A 22950-nucleotide genomic window follows, 5' to 3' on the forward strand; every position below is an offset into this window, starting at 1 on the left:
AGTAAGACCTTTAAACAGGTCAGAATTCACAAGGCCGCAGGGCCAGACATTACCAGGACGTGTACTGCGAACATGCGCTGACCATTTGACAAGTGTCTTCACTGACATTTTCAACCTCTCCCTGTCCGAGTCTATAATACCAACATGTTTTAAGCAGGCCACCATAGTCCCTGTGCCCAAGAACACAAAGGTAACCTGCCTAAATGACTACCGATCCGTAGCACTCACGTCTGTAGCCATGAAGTGCTTTGAAAGGCTGGTCATGGCTGATATCGACACCATTATCCCAGAAACCTTAGACCCACTTCAATCTGCATACCGCCCTAACAGATCCACAGATGATCCAATCTCTATTGCACTCCACACTACTCTTTCCCACCTGGACAAAATAAACACCTATGTGAGAATGCTGTTCATTGACTACAGCTGAGCGTTCAACACCACAGTGCCCTCAAAGCTCATCACAAAGCAAAGGACCCTGGGACTAAACACCTCCTCTGCAACTGGATCCTGGACCTCCTGACAGGCTGCCCCCAGGTGGTAAGGGTAGGTAACAACACATCTGCACACTGATCCTCAACACAGGGGCCCCTTAGGGGTGCGGTGTCAGTCTCTTCCTGTACTTCCTGTTCACTCATGACTGCATGGCCAGGCACGACTCCAACACCATCATTAAGTTTGCTGATGACACAACAGTTGTTGGCCTGATTACCGACAATGACAAGACAGCCTATAGGGAGGAGGTCAGAGACCTGCCGCTGTGTGGTGCCAGGACAACAACATATCCCTCAACGTTATTAAGACAAAGAAGATGATTGGAATACAGAAAAAGGAGGCCCAGGCACACCCCCATTCTCATCGATGGGGCTGTAGTGGAGCAGGTTGAGAGTTTCAAGTTTCTTGATGTCCACATCACCAACAAACTAACATGGTCCAAGCACACCAAGACAGTCGTGAGGAGGGCACGACAAAACCTATTCTTCCTCAGGAGATTGAAAAGATTTGGCATGGGTTCTCAGATCGTCAAAAGGTTCTACATAAGACTGCTGAACCTTTGACCTTTTTCACCTGCTCCACGACGGAGGCCAGCCTGCCCAGCGCCAGGCCGCACTCGTCACCCCGGGTTACCACGGCGCTTCCCAGTTTGACCACAATCCTCTTGGCCTGGCGCAGCTCCCCACGATGAGCAAAGGAGTTACCGTTGGCACGTGCCAGGGACACTGAAAGAATACAAGTTACTACCCTGCCTTATGGTGGTGCCAATCTGAAGCATTGATCGAGCACTTTATAAAATGTATGCTTATGCCTCCCCCCCTTTACACCGCTGCTAATTCTACCTACATGTACATATTACCTCAATTACCTCGACCAGGGTACCCCTGTATATAGTCTCACTATTGTTATTTTACTGTTGCTCTTTAACTACTTGTTACTTTGATTTAAAAAATTATAAACTTAAACTGCATTGTTGGTTAGTGGCTTGTAAGTAAGATTTTCACTGTAAGGTCTACTACACCTGTTGTATTCGGCTCATGTGACTAATACAATTTGATTGGATTCAAATAATCAAAGCTTGATGATGAGTTGATTCATTGAAACGGCTGTGTTGTGCTAGGGTAAAAAAATATAACGTGTGAGATGTGAGGGGGTGGTGGTTCAAATGAAGATAACCTGGAACGCGCCCAGTCTTTGCGTACAGCTGATTTCTGACCAATCACTGCGCTAGGTGTATGGCTCTGTAACTTCCGTTTACGCCAAGCTATTCGTTCCCAATGCCTCCCCCTCAACTGTTATTGCTTCCCTCTCACCGGCCCGAAAGAGAAGAGAACACCTGTAATTTCCATCAACTAAATCACTGCGCGCATACTGTAACGTGTGAGTGTGTTGTGGCGGTTGAAGTTTAGCAAGAATTTGCAACGAATTCTGGTGGTGAGTGAGTGAATGCACACATAGCCACCTGACCTGTATAGTAAGTAACGTTAGCTAGCTAGCTAACGGTACCGATAGCTGCTTATGCTGGAACAGCCATGTGGTGGTGCCGGAGCCTCTGCTGCCTGAGCATGATACAGATCAGTCTGTCTTGGGCTACTCAGTGACAAGTTGTTGACAATGACAGCTTTGAGTGGGTGATATGTTTTGTTTGAACTATCATCTGTCATTCTTAAGAAAACACCGACATGTGTTGCTCTGCCTTTTTTTCCCCCAATAAGGGGCACATAATAAGTGACCCTGCAAGGAGCAGGGCTGGTTTCATCAGCAAAATAAAAGCACATGAAAGGGAGGAGTTTCTGTGATTTAGACCGGATTCAGCTCTCCTATTGGTTGAGGGCAGGCCTTGTTTATACTGTATGGAATGTGGAATAGAAAGGTTGGAGAGTAGTCCTTTTTTTAAACGAGATGGGCTTGATAGACGTGGCTGCATAACAGACAAACAGGACTTGGAGATTAAGCAAGTATTACTGTTAGTTTTTCTGTTCCTTATCCAAATGCAAAAAATACTGACATTATGCCGTTTTATATATATGTATGTATGTATGTATGTATGTATGTGTAAAACTATATAACCTTTTATTTAATTATGCAAGTCAGTTAAGAACAATTTCTAATTTACAATGACGGCCTACAAAAAATGTAATCCTTTTGTGACTTTTAAATGTTGAACTGTGATTTGAATTCTTCAAGTGCAAAAAATGAAAAAAAGAGAACTTGGAACATTGAACATTTTGATAGTGATTAAATGATTCTCTCTCCTCTCTAGCTGTTGGAAGTGCGGGTCAGTTGACCATGCTGCTACAGAGGCTGTCTCTGTGTGCTGGGCTCCCCTTGGGCCCTAGGACTCGAAGCACCATCATCTGCCCTCGTCTTGCTAAACCACTGACACAAGGCAAGTGGGACTGGCAAACATGCATACATTCACATACCCACACACATGCATGCATACAATACAGTAGGCTACACCAGCGATTGAGGAGCGGTATAGATATCTATGTAGGATACATTTAGAAAATAGTAGGCTATTATTCCAGTGATTTTCAATAGTTTCTGTAGCTTGAGATTTTAGTAATGGCATGATAACTGCATAGCATATGTATGGGACCACAAGCCAGTGATGTATTTGTTTGGTTTCTTCCCTCACGCAAGAAGGATAGTCTAGTTTCCTAAATGTATCAAGTCCTAATCGTTTAATGCTATCATCTTGCATACCTGTGCATACTTGTTTATCCTCCTGTTGCAGGATAAACCAGGTTGATTGCATCAAGATAATGGAGGCCTATCCCTTTCTGGCCATCCTCTCTCTTTGTTTCTGTTACCCCAGACTTTGACTCTCACACTCACTCACGCACGCGGTTGACTGCACTTTAGTGGAGAGATGTGTGCAGTCAGCGATGGCTTTGCCGGTTGCCGTGCTGATGTGGCAGTTTGCACCCTGCGTTTTTCATCTCCGTGGATACCAGGGAATTTAGGAGGGGGGTGAGGGGGTCCTGGCTGCTCTGTTTGTCAAACTCTTTATATAATCAATGATGGAACAAAACCGAACCCAGCTTACACCCACTTACCACATGATCATACTGGTAGGAGATGTACTGATGTGTGTGTGCGCTAATGCTGGTTAGGCACAGTGTTTATGAACATTGCCTCAAGTTAAACAAGGGAAGCCATAAGCATACATTTTATAAAGTGATCGACCAGTGCTTCAGATTGGCACCACCATAAGGCAGGTTAGTAACTTGTATTCTTTCAGTGTCCCTGGCGCGTGCCAACGGTAACTCCTTTGCTCATCGTGGGGAGCTGCGCCAGGCCAAGAGGATTGTGGTCAAACTGGGAAGCGCCGTGGTAACCCGGGGTGACGAGTGCGGCCTGGCGCTGGGCAGGCTGGCCTCCGTCGTGGAGCAGGTGAGGAAGGTCAAAGGTAAAAAGGCTGATGGGAGAACAGGACCTTCACTCAAGACATGGCTTAAAGCTTGTATTTTAACAGCTGTCTGCTTACTGTAGTTTATTCGTTGTTGCAAGGCTACTTGAGAGGCTTTAAATGCGGGTCACTGAGATAGTTTGTGTTTGGTTGCAGGTTGCCATGCTACAGAACCAGGGCAGAGAGATGATGATCGTCACCAGTGGGGCGGTGGCCTTCGGCAAACAGAGACTGAGGCACGAGATCCTGCTGTCCCAGAGTGTCAGACAGGCCCTGCACTCTGGACAGAACCAGCTCAAAGATATGGTGAGACCAGGGCCCATTATCCACAAAGCCTCTGAATAGGAGTGCTGATCTAGGATCAGTTTTTGCCTTTTCGATCATAATGAATAAGCTTATATGGAAAGATTAGCACTCCTTTCTGAGACCCAAGTCTTATACAAACTGCTCCAAAATATGGTGAAATCAACTTTATTATAAAACAAATCTATTCATATCATTCCTTTCTCTCTCAATCTATCTGTCGGTTTCAGTCAGTACCTGTTCTGGAGGCACGGGCCTGTGCGGCAGCCGGACAGAGTGGCCTGATGGCCTTGTATGAGGCCATGTTCACCCAGTACAGCACATGCACTGCACAGGTATGCACACTTTCTCTATGTATTTGAATTCACACTGTTACCCAGGACAATTACCTCTCAATAAAGTTGTATTGAATCGAAAAACAGGATTTGCTCTGATTTAATCCCAGGTACTGGTTACAAACTTGGACTTCCACGACGACCAGAAGCGGCAGAACCTAAACAGCACATTACAGGAGCTGCTCCGCATGAACATTGTGCCAATCATCAACACCAACGACGCCGTGGTGCCCCCGCCCGAGCCCAACAGCGACCTCCAGGGGGTAAACGTGGGTACAGAGCACAGGGGTGGTCCGGAGAGGGCAGGACAGGGGCGAGGGGTGTGTATAGCGGTGTAGTGTTAGCAGCTAGCATACTACCATACGGCTGGTACTCTTCACCGGCTCGCTCAATCGCACCTTTTCTTTTACGCTGACCTCAATTTCGACTGACAACACTCTATTACTTTACCCCGATCTTTTTCGATGTCTTTCTGTGAGACTTAGTCAGTGTTTTCCTCCACGTTAGGTCATCAGTATAAAGGACAATGACAGTCTGGCTGCACGCCTGGCTGTGGAGATGAAGGCAGACCTGCTCATTGCTCTCTCTGACGTAGAAGGTAGATTGCTAACACAGCTACACATTAACACCCATTAGGTAATGCGCCATCTGCCTGCGCTCTGGCTCAAAACAATACACGGTAATTAAGGAGCATTACTGTAAGAGGGGGAACTACAGAGGGGTATACTGCAAAGTAGGATCAAGGAGTTAGCCAGCTAACTTTCCTAAGTACTATGAAATAACTTTTTTTTTGAAAGATACAGTAAGCTTGAAATGGGCATGATCTTATTGACTCAACTAAAAACACGTATCCAAGTTTAGCTTTCTTAATGAACCAGAAATCAGTAGTTGTTTATCCTACTTCGTGGGTATACCCCCTCAGGTCCTTTTGGTTGTGTTCATTAGGCACTGAATGGAAGAAAACAGACTTAAACTGGCCGTGACTACCTGAACTTGTACAATAGGAAACACTCATTTTTGTTTTCTGTCAGAACTTTTTTTAAATGTCTTCCATTAAGTACCCTAATAAACACGACCCTGGTTGTATTTGGAAATCACTGATGGATTGGGCAGGGAGGTAATCTTTGTGCATGTTAGGCTAGCACCACAGGAAACAATCATGTAACCATAGTTACCTCCTATCTCTTGTAGGACTGTACGACAGCCCTCCTGGATCGGATGACGCCAAACTCATTGACATCTTCTACCCTGGCGACCAGCAGTCGATCACCTATGGGACAAAATCCAGGGTGGGTTTAGGAGGCATGGAGGCAAAGGTAATTACAAAGACACGAGTAGATTAGAATAGAAAACTGTGTCGTTCAATACATGTAAGAGTTGAGGACTACATGTAAGAGTTGAGGACTACACATCTGTAATCAGGTTTTAAGAAAGTCTTTGTAATTAGTTACAGACTTTGGAACTCTGTGTGTCAGAGTGATATTTGGCATCAACCCGCAGTGCAAGTCTTTCCATTTGGGGCCAAATCCTTACTTGAGAAACAAGTGGGGAATTCAAATAGCCTACGTGTATCCCACCTCTACCCTCAGGTAAAGGCTGCCCTGTGGGCCTTACAGGGGGGCACGTCAGTAGTCATCGCCAACGGCACCCACCCCAAGGTGACGGGTCACGTGATCACTGACATCGTGGAGGGCAAGAAAGTGGGCACCTTCTTCTCCGAGGTCAAACCTGCCGGTGAGTTCTTCTGGGGTCATCTCTTTGGGACGGACACCGACGATGAAGGTTATTAGAATGATGATGATTATGACAATAATGAGCATAATGGTGATAATCATGGTGAGGATCATGATGATTGTACTTCTTATGAAGACGATTAGGATTATGATCACGCATGCTCATGTCCAATAGTCCCTTTTGCTGTTTTGTATCTGTTGTCATCTCATCCGCGGTATTGTGTCCATCTCCAGGCCCCACCGTGGAGCAGCAGACTGAGATGGCCCGGAACTCCGGCAGAACCCTGGCAGCCCTGCACCCGGACCAGGTCAGACACTCATACACAGTTATATAGTATACGTGATCCCAGGTATGTCTGTGGTTAGTTGAATCTTTAATGAATCGTTCCCACCCCAGAGAGGCGCGATCATCTGTCACCTGGCAGACCTGCTGGTTGAGAAGAAGGAGGAGATCCTTGCTGCCAACAAGACGGACATGGACCTAGCAGCCAATGCGGGTAACTATTCCCGTCACGTCCATCTTCTCTCTGATTGAATCGATGGTGTTTGTCAAAACAGGTCCTACTCGTCAGGGCGTTTTACTTACCAACATCCCGTTGTGTGACTGTGATAGGATGTTGATCATTTGAGGGTGCTGTTGCATTTGAAGGTGTATAAGAGCATCACTTGAGTAGTTGAAGGGATAGTCAGGGGTTTTCAACTACATTTAATTTCTATGTGTTCTCCATCCTCCTATCAGGCCAGTTGTCGTCAGCCCTGCTCAATCGTCTGAGCCTGTCCCCGGCCAAGCTAAATAGCCTGGCTATAGGGCTGAGACAGATAGCCGTGGCCTCTCAGGACAGTGTGGGCAGAGTCCTGCGCAGGACAAGAGTAGCCCACAACTTAGAGCTGGAGCAGATCACTGTGCCCATAGGAGTACTTCTGGTCATCTTCGAGGCCCGCCCCGACTGCTTGCCGCAGGTAATGTGTTTGTGTGTGCGTTTGGGCTCGTCTATGTGTGTGAGAGTTGTGCTTGTGCATCGTGGACCATCTTTTGGTAACGTGGGGTGGTGTTCGTGCTGGTGGTTATGCAATTCTGTGGGTAAAAGGCTATTGTTCTCATTTGTGTGTAGGTATCAGCTCTAGCCATAGCCAGCGGTAATGCTCTGCTGGCGAAGGGGGGTAAGGAAGCAGCCAACACCAACCGCGTCTTACATGAGCTGACCCAGGAAGCACTGGACATCCACGGGGTCAAAGAGGCTGTACAGCTGGTAATCATAGCTGGAAAAAACATCCCATTTAAGAAAAACGGCATGGAAGATATTTAAATACAATAATTTATACTGAAATCATAGTATTCGAAATCGTGGAACACTAGGTATGAGTGAATTCTGTGTTACTCTGCCAGTAGTAAATATAGTCAGACACCATCCAAAAGAATCCTTTCATTCCTCCTTTCCTAAGGTGAGTGCTGTCCTGTACGTACTCAGCGGAGAATTGAATACAACGTAGCAGTGTATTCCCCCTATAGAAAAAAGAAATCCCAGAATGCAGTAGGGTTTATTTTGCGTGCTCCAGGTGAGTACCCGTGAGGAGGTGGAGGACCTGTGTAGACTAGATAAGATGATAGACCTGATCATCCCGCGAGGCTCGTCTGCGCTGGTCAGGAACATCCAGAGAGCAGCCAAGAGCATCCCAGTGCTGGGCCACAGTGAGGGCATCTGCCACATCTACGTCGACTCGGAGGCCGCCATCGACAAGGTCATCAAGATCGGTCAGTGGGAAAATACGCGCAGACACACACATTTTAATTTACTACCAATGAAGGAGTGATTGATTGATGTTTTCTCTCTCCAGTCAGAGACTCTAAATGTGACTACCCTGCGGCCTGCAATGCCATGGAAACGCTGTTGGTGCACAGGGATATCCTCAGGACCACTCTGTTTGACCAGATCATAGACATGCTCCGCACCGAACGGGTAAGACCACACACACATACACACGCACTCAAATACGCAGGTACAGACACATTGACATAAACAAGTGATATTATCCTCCTCTTCATCTCCTCTTAAATACAGGTTCAAATCACTTGGCTAAATAAGATACAGTAAGGACCGACTGGCTGCTTATTTGGTGGAATGTTTGGTTACATTTGACTACAACTTCAAATCAAATATGTATTTTCTTTCACTGAAGTTGGATTGAGGTGGATGGGTTTAAACATGTTGATTAAGTGCATTTTTCATGTCTCATTGTTGACGGTTTATGCTTCTAAAACCCAATTCACAAAAATGAACATTAACAATTTACAATCCAATTGATCATAATCATAACAAAAAGACTTCCAAGTATCACTAAAACTTTTGTTGTGATTCGTTATGACAGATCTATCTATGGCAATCTATGGAAACTTTGGTAATTTATATTCTTAACTTTAAAAATAAAAAAATAATCTATTCATATAAAATATTCATTTTTTTTCTTGATCTGTAAAACTGTGTTCATATTGCCTAAGAGTCTCTCTAGCAGATAGATCATATGGTTAAAGAGAAAATAGCCTGATTATTGAAAAAATAATCTCATCAACATTGACAGCATTTGCAATTATTTCTGCAACTCTTCCAACTACTGACTTTTCACAACTGCCAACGGTTTGGCGTCTAAACATTTACAAAAGACATATAGACATCGTAAAATAAATGAAAGCATGTTCAAATATAAAGGATATTCCATGCTGAAACCCTCATATTAAACACTAATGGTATTCACTAAGTTGATGGGTTACATTTAGGATAATGTTTTACAGCTTTGTCATTCTATTCTTTTTTTTAAAATTTAAAGTCATCTTATTTTATTATCTTTGTCATGTTGTGAAAATTGTGTCTAGTTTACTGGTAAACTTAAACGTTACCGGTAATATACCCTCCCTTTCCAACCCTAGATGCAAGCAAACTCCCGGATTTGATTGATTAATTGACCGATCGCCGTATGTAATGATGACCCCCCCCCCTTCCCAATGTGACCCCTTTAGGTGAAGATTCATGCTGGCCCCAGGTTCGCCTCCTACCTGACCTTTAGCCCATCTGAGGTCAAGTCTCTGAGGACAGAATACGGGGATCTGGAGTGCTGCATCGAGGTGGTGGACAGCATGCAGGAGGCTATAGACCATATCCACAGATATGGCAGCTCCCACACCGACGTCATTGTGACTGAAAACGGTAGCTATGACTGTCTGGTTATATAATAGCTGTGAGAAGTTTCTCTCTCTCTCTTTTGTCTTCACTTTGATTCACCCAGGTTAGTCTCTCTTTCAGGAGAGACCTGTCTGTCTCTCTTTTCCACCCTTGTCCCTTTCTTCCTCTCTTTCTCTAATAATTAATGACAGCATTTTTTGGCTTCGTGTAAAACCTCCCCATGAGACTACTTTGAAGAGGACAGAACTGATTTGAATGTAAAATAGGTTTTGCTAAGGGTTCTTTGTTATTAATTTATATGTAGTTAGTTATATGATTGATATTCTTCTTGAATGTTTCTTGAATGTTATTTTCCCCTCAAGTTTTATAATACATTTTGATGGAGTACTTTACTGACAATCTCTAAGATGGGTTGAATTATAGATAGATTTTGAGTTGGTTCCATACAGAGGACAGAGCATTTTCTGTCTTTGTTCTACCATCTAGTGGCCACAGATTGTATAATATGTTGATCTAAATTGAATGATCCATTGTGTGCATTAGAGGAAATATAGCTGAGAGATGATGACAGTGACAATGATGGTAGCTGTGATGATGATTCTTACAGAGGACACAGCGGAGCAGTTCCTGCAGCAGCTGGATAGTGCTTGTGTGTTTTGGAATGCCAGTTCACGTTTCGCAGATGGCTACCGCTTCGGACTGGGTATGCATCATTTTTATTTTTATTATTTTATCACTGACTTCCTGTTCAACTATCTCACTCACTCCCTGTCTCACTCCCTCTAGGTGCTGAGGTAGGCATCAGTACAGCTCGTATCCATGCCCGGGGCCCCGTGGGCCTTGAGGGTCTCCTCACCACCAAGTGGGTTCTGAGAGGAGACGGTCACACCGCAGCAGACTTTTCTGAACACGGCACCTTGAAGTACCTCCACGAGAACCTGCCAGTCACACAGCCACAGCCAAGACAGATGACTGCCCAGCGTGAGGACTGACCGAGGACCTCCGAATAAGAGACACGCTCAACCATTTCCCCGAGAGCAAAGCTATCCCCTGGTACCAAAAAAACACTCCCATTGTCTTATTCATTCAGTCTGGATCAGAGTTTACATCGATTTTTAATTCTAACTCGGCTCTCAAAAGTTTAATTGCGGTGCTTACCTCACTCAGTATTCCAGTCACTGCTTGTTCGTGGGCCCTTCCTGTGACAAAGCAGTGAATACACTCATTATTGGTAGCATTGACCCTGTTGGAATGTAGAAGGTCTCACATCCTTGGTTCAGGCCTTAATTGGTCTAGAATATATTATACGCAATAGGGATGAGTTAGGTGCGTATACGCTCTCCAGGACGCACACCTAATGGGAATTGTTGCTTAAGCTAGTTTACATCAGCGTAATTATCACTATCAAAAGGTTTCCCACTTGGTTTTAGTTCCTTTTGATTGGTCTGTCGTGCTGTACATTTATGAATGGCTGCTCAATCAGGTCAGACCCTTACCCTGAAAGTATTGATTTGGTCTCACACCAGAGACTAACGTGTACATTTACTCTAATTAGAAGTGATACAAGTGCATAACCAAACCAGTTTTTATGCTAGGTTTAAGGCTAAACCTAATTTGGGAAAGGTACTGATGTGTAATTGTATATAGTGCTGTATGAATTGCTGTTAACATTACTACTAATCCTTATTTATATGTGGTTAAATGACTAGTGATGAACCACTGGATAAACAATATTTAAGTCTTAAATGTATTTCGTCATAAAAATATGAGATTGATGAATAAGAAATTGACCCGATCTGATTTGTAAGCCTTCAAGTTAGATTTGATATATAAGACTTTATGTTCTTCTTTTGAATGCAAATGATTTATTCTCCTGCTTTTGCTTTTTTTTTTCATGCTGTCTATTAATGTGGAATTTACAGTGCCCAGAGCCTCTGTCAAACACAAGAGCAGTAATTGACAAGCTGCTTCCCATCTCATCCAAGGGACTACTGCCTTAAGATACAGTGCCGCTGTAACATTCCAGCCTATGAGCTTTTATATCTGATGTCAAGTAACGCACTCTACAGATCAGTTCAGGTTTTTTGTCATTCATAGACCGTATTGTAGAATAAAAGTTTTTGTTGAATATGAATTGGATTGATTTTGTATGGGATTTTACATGCATACCACCACTCTTTCTACTTCCACAAATAACAAATTAGCACCAAAGAAGTCATACTGATCTGAAAACAAACGTCTAAAAAGACTTTTTAATGGTTCTCATCTGGGAATAGGATTTTGCTGTAAGTGGGGCATGGAAGATTGAAGACAATACTATAGAGGTTTAATTATCCAGCTATCAGGAAAGAAAGCGGGAAAGAACTGAGACTAATAATGGAATCACAGAGTATATTCTTCTGTGGTTTTTCTACTCGCAGATAAAGAATTCATCCTCCAAAATGCACTACTTACCCTTCAATCAGCCTCCCATCACAAATACAAAGGGTTCATAGATGAAGAATAGACAGGGTCTACTCAGATCTCACTCTTTTTTTGTACTCTTTCTTTGGAAGGAGCTTGATATTTGTAATGCGAAGAATGACTTGCAGAGGTAGAGAGTCTGATACATGGATGTTGAGGAATATTTAGCTGGTCTAGAATGGCCAATTGAGGGATCATGCAGCTTTAGGCCTATTAGAGAGATCATGTAGCTTTTGGCCTAGTAGGTTCTTATACGTTTTTAATTCATTACCATAAAGAGGTAAACATACTGGAACACATACAGCACATAATGTACATGGCTGATACTAGATTGAGATCACTGCATCATCATGACCTCCAGCATGAACTTCCATTTACGACAGACGTCAAGCACCCTGTGAATCTCCTGTCATCTTTTCTCTGGCGTTTCTCCGTTTAGGCAGTGCCAAATCCCATGTTGCACCCTGTTGACACACTGACGACCGTGGGGATTGGAGTCCACATATATCAGAGGACGCAGGGCAAATGACTGGACTTTTACTGCAAAGTCGACAGTCCTTTAATTGAACATTACTCAAGGCCAAAACTCATATTTCTTATTTTGCTTGATCTTAAGAGACTCTCAAAAGTGTTCCCTGCTGAGCTTCACATTTTTTTGAATCAATAATTAACGGTCAAAGTTATTTATTCATGTGTATCTTTGCCAATTATGGGCGTCTAATTAACAATTTCAATAATTGATATTTATTTCTGAAAGGGTTTCGTATCTCTGGCTGATGAAAAATGCATGAGCAGGGATGCAAACGTGGTTTTGTTTTTTTGGTTCTGAGAGGGCTTGATGCTCGGGGCTAGTACCAGGACACTTTGACTCTTCCTCTTTGAGTTGACGCTATCCCTGTGATGTGGGTCTAATACGGGCTTCTTTCATGGACCCCAAGCGCCTGCTCTGTACCATGTGATCTCATAAAAACTCCTACAAGCCTATCCTCATATAGCCTTTTTTTTGTTCTTTAATAACCGGCTTCAAAGAATAATATCAGTTTCCATGATCATTTTGCTTTGTGTATGGGGGGGGGGGTGGAGAAAGATCTCATATCAGTCTGCAGAAACTGGTTGAGTTGGACCTTTTCCCTCTGTGGCTATCCAACTCCATGGCTAATGTTTGAAACTCCAAAGAATTACCGTTAACAAAAGTATGCATAAAAGTGTGTTCCTGTAACCTCTTTTGATAATGAGGGTAGTTAAGAAGGATCGGACCCTTTTTTAAATGTTTGCCTAAATCTAACTGCCTGTAGCTCAGGACCTGAAGCAAGGATATGCATATTCTTGATACCATTTGAAAGGAAACACTTTGAAGTTTGTGGAAATGTGAAATTAATGTAGGAGAATATAACACATTAGATCTGGTAAAAGATAATACAAACAAAAAACATGCGTTTTCTATATATTTGTTCTGTCATCTTGGAAATGCAAGAGAAAGGCCATACACTGAGATAGGATCTTAGGTGTAAAATAGATGTTGTCCACAATATGAGATCAGTGTGTGCAAAGTTTCAGTGAATAATTACATCGCTACACAATATCTGCCAGGAGTTTGCCCAAATGTGCCAAATTGGGTATGGAGCCAGAGACAGCGGTGGAGTCAAACTGTTGAACCCAGTTCCTACATTTCAATATAAAAATAGATTTTTTTCAAACAAAACTACACTACATTTTATCTCTGGCACCTTCAGGGGTGAATCTATCAAACCATTTGCATTATAAAAGTGTTTTGTTGTTGTGCACTATCCTCAAACAATAGCATGATCTTTTTTTGGCTGTAATAGCTACTGTAAATTGGACACTGCAGTTAGATGAACAAGAATTTAAGCTTTCTGCCCATATAAGACATGTCTATGTCCCGGAAAATTGGCTGTTGTTTACAATGTTTTCTAGTCACATTATTGCATATTGAGCAACAACTGCCCCGGTTTAGGGACACCAATGTCGTAGAGGTTAATAACAAAAAAAGGCCCTTTGGTTGACTTTGATCAAATTTTCATTTATTTTGCTTATAATAGGACAGGAGGTTGAGGACTGGCAAAGCACATCATTCTGCTCTGTAACAACAAAAGCCAGAGAGTCCATCACTGTTACCATACGAGCATCGCCTGAGCCCCGAGGTCTACTTTCCCAGTCTAAGCAAAGCAGCAAAGACCCAACACCAACTGGTCCAAAAACCCCAATCACGCTAATGTGATTTCAGGGTCAGAAGACCACAGTAGATACACCACAGTAGATACACAACAGTCAAACAATGCTAGCAATAAAGGGTAGGGGTACAGTACAGGATTTATAATAGGATTGCATTAGGATAGGATGAGGGGGTCTCAGTTGACCTTCAGGGGATCTCGGTGACCCGTCTCAGGGAGCCGATGGTGGGGCTGGAGCTTCCCCACTCGCTGTGCCTCCTGTACTCGCCAGGACGAAGGAAGTACTGACGACCCCTGTAGTGGGGGTGCTCGTGGAGGATCCAGTAACCCTCTATGACGTTGGCGGAGGAGATGTCTCGGCTGTGGAAGCGCTCGTGAAGGTCGGGGCAGTCCTCCATCACCTCCATGTTCTGACCACCGAAGTCAGAGCGCTCGTAGATCTTCATCCTATAGTTTCCATGATACTGGGAAAGAAGAAGACAGACAAAATGGAGAATGGATATAGTTAATGATACTGTTGACTTGACAAACAATATATAGATGGTAATGTAAATGTTCCATAATGAGAATGAAACATAACTTCAACCATGACGTTTGTGAAGAAGATGTGTTTTGAAACAAGGTGTTCAAAATAGGGTGGCATTTGTGAATCTATTTGTCATAGTCTCAGCCAAATGTCAGTAAGATTCTCGACCCAAGATGTGTCTGGTTAGACTGTAAACTCTCCTTCCAGACCCATATCAAACATCTCCAATCCAAAGTTAAATCTAGAATTGGCTTCCTATTTCGCAACAAAGCATCCTTCACTCATGCTGCCAAACATACCCTTATAAAACTGACCATCCTACCAGTCCTCGACTTTGGCGATGTCATTTACAAAATAGCCTCCAAAACCCTACTCAACAAATTGGATGCAGTCTATCACAGTGCAATCCGTTTTGTCACCAAAGCCCCATATACTACCCACCATTGCGACCTGTACGCTCTCGTTGGCTGGCCCTCGCTTCATACTCGTCGCCAAACCCTCTGGCTCCATGCCATCTACAAGACCCTGCTAGGTAAAGTCCCCCCTTATCTCAGCTCGCTGGTCACCATAGCATCTCCCACCTGTAGCACACGCTCCAGCAGGTATATCTCTCTAGTCACCCCCAAAACCAATTCTTTCTTTGGCCGCCTCTCCTTCCAGTTCTCTGCTGCCAATGACTGGAACGAACTACAAAAATCTCTAAAACTGGAAACACTTATCTCCCTCACTCGCTTTAAGCACCAACTGTCAGAGAAGCTCACAGATTACTGCACCTGTACATAGCCCACCTATAATTTAGCCCAAACAACTACCTCTTTCCCAACTGTATTTAATTTATTTATTTATTTTGCTCCTTTGCACCCCATTATTTTTATTTCTACTTTGCACATTCTTCCATTGCAAAACTACCATTCCAGTGTTTTACTTGCTATATTGTATTTACTTCGCCACCATGGCCTTTTTTGCCTTTACCTCCCTTCTCACCTCATTTGCTCACATTGTATATAGACTTGTTTATACTGTATTATTGACTGTATGTTTGTTTTACTCCATGTGTAACTCTGTGTCGTTGTATCTGTCGAACTGCTTTGCTTTATCTTGGCCAGGTCGCAATTGTAAATGAGAACTTGTTCTCAACTTGCCTACCTGGTTAAATAAAGGTGAAATAAATAAAAAATTAAAATGATGAAGTAAATGCTAAGATAGAAAAAATCTGTAGACACTGCGGCCCTCAACTCAAGGGACTGAAAACTATGTGGGACTGAGGACACCTGATGTAGTACACTCACAGGGGGCACCATACGGCAGGAGCGGATGCAGTCGTTGAAGCCAGCCCATCGCTGGTAGTCAGGGTACTCGCCCTTGTTCAGCATGTATTGGTAGCCAGTGTAGTTGGGCTTCTCGTAGGCCACCCAACAGCCACTGTCCACCTTTATGGAGTTACAGCGGCTGAAGTGGTTGTGCATCTCAGCACAGTCGCTGCTGCACTCATAGTGCCGGCCCTGGAAGTTCTTGTCCTCGTAGAAGATTATCTAGAAGAGAGAGATGGAAACTTCAAATCAAAATGATACACACATATTGAGGAAATGTTTTACAACATATCACAGAATAAAAACAGAATTCCATTTTCATTCAAATTATTTTTATCATTAACTCTATTCCAATATACACCATTTATGATGTATAATTGAAATAAAACAAGCTTATCATCATAATATATATTTTTAGTACATGTGACTAAGAAGAGAGTGTTATTGGACCAATAATAAATGATCCACTTCTCATTTTCATATCCCAAAAACCACACATCCTTGAGGCCCCAAGCCCTGCCCACAGGTGATGCTTCCTTGTTGCGTGCACTTCACCCGTCACAGGTGGTGATGCTGCTCTTTACCACGTGACCCATTTGATGTTCATTGTTTTTGATAGGCTAGAAAGTATGCCAGCAATTTAGTAAAATAATTTTTAAACGGCAACAGAAAGCAAGCAAAAGAACCCGACAAGAGGGGCAAATTACTTCCGTCTTCTGGTTTCGTTATATATCTGGAACATTTTATTGCTGACAAGCAAAACATTTGGGGACTATGTCATCAATGGACTAATGAAAAAAACAAAGTTTTCCTTTGAGTTTAACTGCAAGACTGAACAAGTGAAAAACGTTTGTAAAATGTAAAAAGATACGCTACTTACACAAGTAGGCGCCTAGCATTTATTGAAGTCCACATAGGTCTAAATGTGAATTAAATTCATCTGTTAATTTACAAAGTGTTAACATACCAAAAGTGTTCATTTTAAAATACAAGAATAATCTACATAATGTGTTGCACAATGTATTGTCGGGCCACAGTTAACCCATTCATAGATGCTGGTTGGGGGAGTTTTGTTAAGTTACCCGACGCTCATTCTGAACTTTAAAACGTGTCACTTGTGGTACGGTTTTGGAAATATAAGGAATATATCTTTCATATCAGCGAGAAATAATGATACAAAAAATATTCAATTACTACACACCTTTAAAGGGGCCATTAGGGTTAATGTTCCCACACGGCCATATCTCACGTTACATCACTTGTTTACGGAAGACCACCTATGCTAATTAGCTATCTAGCGAGCTCCGAACACCTGTATGGAAGCGCAAGGGACACGCTCTTTTCACGCCACTTTGATACAAAGTAATTTTCCTAACCTTAACTTCAGTCTCCTAACCTGCTACGTTAATCTGTTATGAAAAAGTTACTTCAGTATCGAAATATATATATATTTCACGTAAGTGTAACTTGGGAGGAATTGTAGTTTGTCAACTGGAGGCACACACATTTTGTGGCTCTGTGCTAAACTGCTACAGTGAGTGTATCTTTATTATTAGAAAATTATTTCTCGCAGATATGAAAGATAAGGGGCATTGCAGCATATATATTTCGAAAAAGGTTTGAAAGCGATGATTATTGACGTTTCTAAACAACGTCGGAACAACGTCGGAATTGAAGTTGACATGGTGCTAACGGTGGCGCGAATGTAACCGCTGAAAACCCTACTGACGGAGAAGAATGGTTTTCGAGAGCTAGGCCGCAGTGTGCAATTAGCAGAAACAGAAATCAGGTGTGCCAACTCTCACCCCAGTAACGTTATGATTCAACTAAGTAACCAACAGCAGCAAACAAACACTATTTTGCTCATATAGTTGATTATTATTAATAATAATAGGTATGTTGTCCTAGCTAAACATGCATTATGTAGGGACATCGCTGCCTTTGAGGCATTTGTGTGGCCCTCCTCTGTCCAGTCCACTCATGCTTGCACATTAGTTTTGAGCCTTTGACACATTCTATTCACCATCTCCCATCCCCCATTATCATTAATGGCTATTAATTTCTGCATTAATTGCAAGATAATTAGTTATTTATAATAGTATCCAGCAAATCTAAATATGAAACGTATTCTGATGACGGGTTTATCATAGAAAATAGTTAATTGAGCCTCATTCCTGTATTTCCCTGTGTAACGCATAGTGTGTTCATGCTTACCTTTCCCATTGTGACTGTGTTTAGTTCGGACCGGACTAGGTAGCGAGCGTTATTGGACCTCTTTATAGACCCTGCAGGGATCAGGGCTTTGAAATTGTGGCACAAAGCTTTGTTGCGTCAGCACAATGTGCTCTACAGACTACAGAATACTATAGGACTGGCCCACAGCAGCAGCTCTTTGTCTCTGTCAAAAGCGCTCTTTCTCTGTGGAAAATACTATAACTGCACTTTCCCCAAGTCCCACAATAAGAGTTGCCACATCTGCCTTTATTGGCATTGAGGTTAGCAATGTATAGACAGAAAATTACTATGGCCTCCTAAACAGCTTTTGAATAGATTTGAATGTGTTGCAATGAGTTTCTGATTTGCAGTTAATTCAGTCAATCAGTTAGTTAATCAATAATATACTTAAGAGTATATTTTGTATGTTGATTTGGTTGTGCTTATGACATGCTTGTTCACAACTGATTTGTCCAGAAAACCTTTAATGAGGGTGCAGATGACTTTTAGGGCATCTAATTTCCCTGTCTAATAACCATACAGTTTATCCAACACTTGCCAATTGCTGAAACTTAATTATTAACACACAAGGTAACTTTGCTATTGGTTTTTCCAATGATTTGAGATAGAAAGAAAATCACACAGAGAAGCCATGTTTTAAAACCAGCACGTTTAATCACTGTTACAGTCCATAGGTGAGAAGCTTACAGGCCACTCCTCATTCTCCTGAAGGAGCCCACCATGGGGTTGTGGCAGCCCCAATCGCTGCAAGCCCTGTACTCGCCGGGGCGGAGGAAATACTGACGACCCCTGTAGTTGGGGTGCTCATAGAACACCCAGTAGCCTTCCATGACATTGGAGGAGAAGATGTCACGGTGGCGGAAACGCTCGTACACGTTGGGGCAGTCGTCCATGAACTCCATCATGTGACCAGACATCTCGGGCCTGTTGTAGATCCTCATCCTGTAGGCTCCTCTGTACTGTTGGCGGAAGAGACAAAACGGCGGGCATAGAGAGGACAAGAAGGGATTTGGGGTAAAATTATCACAGCGGGTCACAGTAGAGTTTTTTACACTGGGTGAACTAAGCAGAGGTAAACATACATACATTTCTACACATCGAATAATACCAGAGACTTGCTTCCCTTAGAAACAGATTTTCAGTCAAACTGTTTAAAATAGCAGCATAATATATTTTTTCTTAACTGACAAAAACACTGAGCGATGATGAATAGAATGAAAATGAATAAAAGTCTTTTTGGGGGGGGGGGGGGGGGTGTAGCCCATTCCTTTAAAAAATGACTGGATCTCCTTGTGGACTTCGCCACGGAGACTTTCATGCTTTGACTCCTCTCCTTATCTATCAATGACATCAAGAGGCTGGTGATTGATGCTGATTTCTAAAGCACTGTTTGATGTGTGGCAGGGTTAACCCTATCAGTTTGATTGACTTACGGGGGGGAACATCTGGCAGGAACGGATGCAGTTGTTGAAGCCCATCCAGTGGTGGTAGTCTGGGTACTCGCCCTGGTTCAGGATGTACTGGTAGCCGTTGAAGTTGGACTTCTCGTAGGCCACCCAGTGACCGCCGGTCACCCTGATAGAGTTACAGGAGTTGAAGTGCCTGAAGGTGTCGGCACAATCGCTGTTGCACTCATAATGACGGCCCTGGAAGTTGTGGCCTTCGTAAAAGATAATCTATGAAGAACAGAAATGTATAAAATTGTTTATATATAGAGTTATTTAGACTGAGTCAAGGATGATGATAGTAAAAGGCGAATGGCTTGACTGAAAGCAGTACTCGTGCATGTGGTGTTGATTGGCCAATAGGGGACACATTTCACTGCACCTTTTATATATGCTGTAAACTATGTAAGTGACGCAGGAAACTTCACTTTTGAGAAAGTTAATGCAAGGCACAACAGTTCAGTTTAAATTAGAAACCAACATTACTATACTAGTACTAGTATGGTCTCCATAGGTTAGTGCCCCAAATCAGAGATTTGAGAGCAGTTTTTTCTCCATTAATATTTTAAAGATGCACTCTCAAACGTTTTTTTTTGTGTACAATGTCATACAATTGTGTACTACGTCATTCATTTTGTGTAATATATTACGAAATGCTTTCTATGATATCATACAAATTTTACAATTGCCGTGATATGTTACCAATCCAATTTCTACAATATGTTACGAATTTGTTGTGCTCCTGGACTGCATCTAAGGATCTACGGGATTGGTGTCCCTATACCGGGACGGTTGTTAATGTGACAAGAATGACGTTGTAAGTAACAGCAAACTTTCCAGGACATAGACATGTCTTATATGGGCAGAAAGCTTACATTCCTGTTAATCTAACTGTCTAATTTACAGTAGCTATTACAGTGACAAAATTGCCATGCAATCGTTTGAGGAGAGTTCACAACAACCAAAACATTCTATCACGGCAACTGGTTTGATACATTCACCTCTGACGGTAAATAATGTACTTACATTCAGTAATCTTGCTCTGATTTGTCATCCTGAAGGTCCCAGAGATAAAAGGTAGCATTGTTTTGTTTGATAAAATCAACTTTTATATTCAAATATAGGAACAGTTTGAAACCCTGCTGTCTCTGGCCACACACCCACCTCGCCCGGCCATCTAGATGTGTGAAGGTTAGTGTTTTTTTTTTCTGTAGGGAAGCTAACTATCCATCATGTATGACATTCCTGGGAGTATGTAAACTTAAACTTTGTATTACCGTATCATTTTTGTATGTTCTCTATACTTCAAAATGTATCAATTGACCAATTCAGCACATTTGGGCAAACTTGATAGAAAATATTGTGCAGTACTGCAATGCTTCACAGGACCAGTCTGAAACTTTGCACACACACTGCTGCCATCTAGTGGCGAAAATCGAAATTCCACCTAAACCCCTAACACAGAACCCAAACCGGCTGCGCGTGTGTGCCATCGTGCGTGCCATCGTGCATACGTTTATTTTGTCCCCCCATACCAAACGCGATCACGACACGCAGGTTAAAATATCAAAACAAACTCTGAACCAATTACATTAATTTGGGGACAGGTCGAAAAGCATTAAACCTTTATGGCAATTTAGCTAGATAGCTTGCACTTGCTAGCTAATTTGTCCTATTTAGCTAGTTTGCTGTTGCTAGCTAATTTGTCTTGTGATATAAACATTGAGTTGTTATTTTACCTGGAATGTACAAGGTCCTCTACTCCGACAATTAATCCACACATAAAACGGTCAACCGAATCGTTTCTAGTCATCTCTCCTCCTAGGCTTTTTCTTCTCTTGACTTTATATTGCAATTGGCAACTTTCATACAAAGGTGCATTACCGCCACCGACCTCGTTCGTCTTTCAGTCACCCACGTGGGTATAACCAATGTGGAGATGGCACGTGGGTACCTGCTTCTATAAACCAATGAGGAGATGGGAGAGGCAGGCCTTGCAGCGTGATCTGCGTCAGAAATAGAACTGACTTCTATTTTAGCCCTTGGCAACACAGACGCTTGTTGGCGTGTGCGAGCAGTGTGGGTGTGCAATAATTGAATAATATATATTTCTACATTTTGCAACGCGAGCGGTGTAGTCAGCCTGTAAGGGAAATTATGGCCTTTCTCTTGCATTTCAAAGATGACGGAACAATTATTTTTCTGAAAACGCATGTTTTTTTGTTTGTATTATCTTTTACTAGATCTAATGTGTTATATTATCCTACATTAATTTCATATTTCCACAAACTTCAGTGTTTCCTTTCAAATGGTATCAATAATATGCATATCCTTGCTTCAGGTCCTAAGCTACAGGCAGTTAGATTTGGGAATGTCATTATAGGCGAAAATTGAAAAAAAGGATCTGATCCATATTAACTACCCTCATTATCAAAAGAGGTTACCTGTTCCCTTTTTCCCGATCCTTAAGGTTAATTGACCTTTTCTTTGGATTCCTGTTTTATCCTATGGAGTATAGATGGGATTTTTTTAAATATATAATCCAAGTAATACAATTTTGTGGAAAAAAGTATCTCGCATCCTTCCATGTATTGGTATTAGTTCCACGACTGAAATCTTTGACAAATCTTTGACAGCTTCATAAACCTTATGCGTAGCTTACTTGCCAAATCGCTTCACTATACGCCTTGATAGCATTTGGTGCTCTACATAATTTTATCAGCAGTCATCAAACAAGTAACCAAAATGTGTGTTAGCTCATACCTTTCCCATGGTTGGAGGGCTTGATGGTGGCACCGTAGCCTCCAACAGGGTCATAGGGCCTTTTATACTCTTCTACTGACAAGAGTGCTCTGTTGCGTCGTAGTGACTAGATGTTACCTTTTTAAACGTCACTGACCATTCCCATTGTCTCTCAAACCATAGGCTAATCTTTTTCCCTGCAAGTGCTAGTTTACCTATACAATATATAACATCCACCCCATATAGCTGCCCCATTCTATGTTTTCTGTACACAGACCCTTGTTCAGCCATGGCCTAGTGATGCACCCATTGAAACATCACACAAAAGGCCTTTAGGTATGTAGTGTGAACAACAGAACCTTTAACGTTTACAGGAGGTGAGACGGTTCATGTACTCTCTAGTAAACAAAACAAAGCCATATCTTCTACAAATATTTGGGGTTGATGTGAAAAAGATTATTGAACGTTGGTAATAGAATGTTATGAAAATGCAAATGGTTTATCAGAGTTTATTTTGGTGTGGGTTCATGTTTTCCCTCTCCCTGATCGCAGGTCACGAAGTCTCGGTTGTGTTCTGTTC

At 42.4% G+C, this 22950-nt stretch overlaps 3 protein-coding genes and 1 non-coding gene across 8 annotated transcripts; 2 read left to right on the forward strand and 2 right to left on the reverse strand.

The window, feature by feature from the left end:
- Positions 1–1765: 1765 nt before the first annotated feature.
- Positions 1766–11591, forward strand: LOC139376502 (delta-1-pyrroline-5-carboxylate synthase-like). Of its 5 annotated transcripts, none has more exons than XM_071119152.1 (18): positions 1766–1929; positions 2759–2884; positions 3743–3894; positions 4067–4216; positions 4444–4548; positions 4659–4811; positions 5056–5146; positions 5740–5864; positions 6138–6282; positions 6516–6589; positions 6679–6778; positions 7021–7241; positions 7394–7531; positions 7839–8034; positions 8118–8239; positions 9295–9481; positions 10065–10160; positions 10244–11591. In XM_071119152.1, the coding sequence occupies exons 2-18, from the start codon at positions 2785–2787 to the stop codon at positions 10447–10449; spliced, it is 2361 nt and encodes a 786-aa protein (XP_070975253.1). In that variant the 5' UTR covers positions 1766–1929; positions 2759–2784; the 3' UTR covers positions 10450–11591. The 5 variants fall into 5 exon arrangements, with proteins under 5 accessions (XP_070975253.1, XP_070975250.1, XP_070975252.1 ...); XM_071119149.1 differs by having other exon boundaries at positions 1767–2461; positions 4659–4817; XM_071119151.1 differs by having other exon boundaries at positions 1789–1929; positions 4659–4817.
- LOC139377769 (small nucleolar RNA SNORA15) lies at positions 7639–7769 on the forward strand. The gene has a single exon (XR_011628240.1). It is a non-coding gene; the product is annotated as a small nucleolar RNA SNORA15 (small nucleolar RNA).
- Positions 11592–13940: 2349 nt separating the features above from the next.
- Positions 13941–18192, reverse strand: LOC139376503 (gamma-crystallin M2-like). The gene is made up of 3 exons (XM_071119155.1): positions 18163–18192; positions 15928–16170; positions 13941–14576 (listed from the first exon to the last, which is right to left on the reverse strand). The coding sequence occupies exons 1-3, from the start codon at positions 18169–18171 to the stop codon at positions 14301–14303; spliced, it is 528 nt and encodes a 175-aa protein (XP_070975256.1). The 5' UTR covers positions 18172–18192; the 3' UTR covers positions 13941–14300.
- A 621-nt stretch (positions 18193–18813) lies between these two features.
- Positions 18814–22445, reverse strand: LOC139377484 (gamma-crystallin M2-like). The gene is made up of 3 exons (XM_071120514.1): positions 22392–22445; positions 19617–19859; positions 18814–19142 (listed from the first exon to the last, which is right to left on the reverse strand). The coding sequence occupies exons 1-3, from the start codon at positions 22443–22445 to the stop codon at positions 18867–18869; spliced, it is 573 nt and encodes a 190-aa protein (XP_070976615.1). The 3' UTR covers positions 18814–18866.
- Positions 22446–22950: the final 505 nt, after the last annotated feature.

This window comes from Oncorhynchus clarkii, chromosome 20 (genome assembly GCF_045791955.1).
Source record: "Oncorhynchus clarkii lewisi isolate Uvic-CL-2024 chromosome 20, UVic_Ocla_1.0, whole genome shotgun sequence".
In the NCBI taxonomy this organism is placed as follows: Eukaryota; Metazoa; Chordata; class Actinopteri; order Salmoniformes; family Salmonidae; genus Oncorhynchus; species Oncorhynchus clarkii.

Excerpts from the sequence above, each read along its gene's own strand:
- LOC139376502 (XM_071119149.1), top strand. The coding sequence starts at position 2,785 with ATGCTGCTACAGAGGCTGTCTCTGTGTGCTGGGCTCCCCTTGGGCCCT. Across the intron at positions 7,242-7,393 it reads GCCCCGACTGCTTGCCGCAG|GTATCAGCTCTAGCCATAGC; the intron begins GTAATGTGTTTG and ends ATTTGTGTGTAG. Across the intron at positions 10,161-10,243 it reads TGGCTACCGCTTCGGACTGG|GTGCTGAGGTAGGCATCAGT; the intron begins GTATGCATCATT and ends CACTCCCTCTAG.
- LOC139376503 (XM_071119155.1), bottom strand. Across the intron at positions 14,577-15,927 it reads CCTGCCGTATGGTGCCCCCT|TATCATGGAAACTATAGGAT; the intron begins GTGAGTGTACTA and ends CTTCTTTCCCAG.
- LOC139377484 (XM_071120514.1), bottom strand. The coding sequence starts at position 22,445 with ATGACCCTGTTGGAGGCTACGGTGCCACCATCAAGCCCTCCAACCATG. Across the intron at positions 19,860-22,391 it reads GCCCTCCAACCATGGGAAAG|ATTATCTTTTACGAAGGCCA; the intron begins GTATGAGCTAAC and ends TGTTCTTCATAG. Across the intron at positions 19,143-19,616 it reads CCTGCCAGATGTTCCCCCCC|TACAGAGGAGCCTACAGGAT; the intron begins GTAAGTCAATCA and ends TTCCGCCAACAG.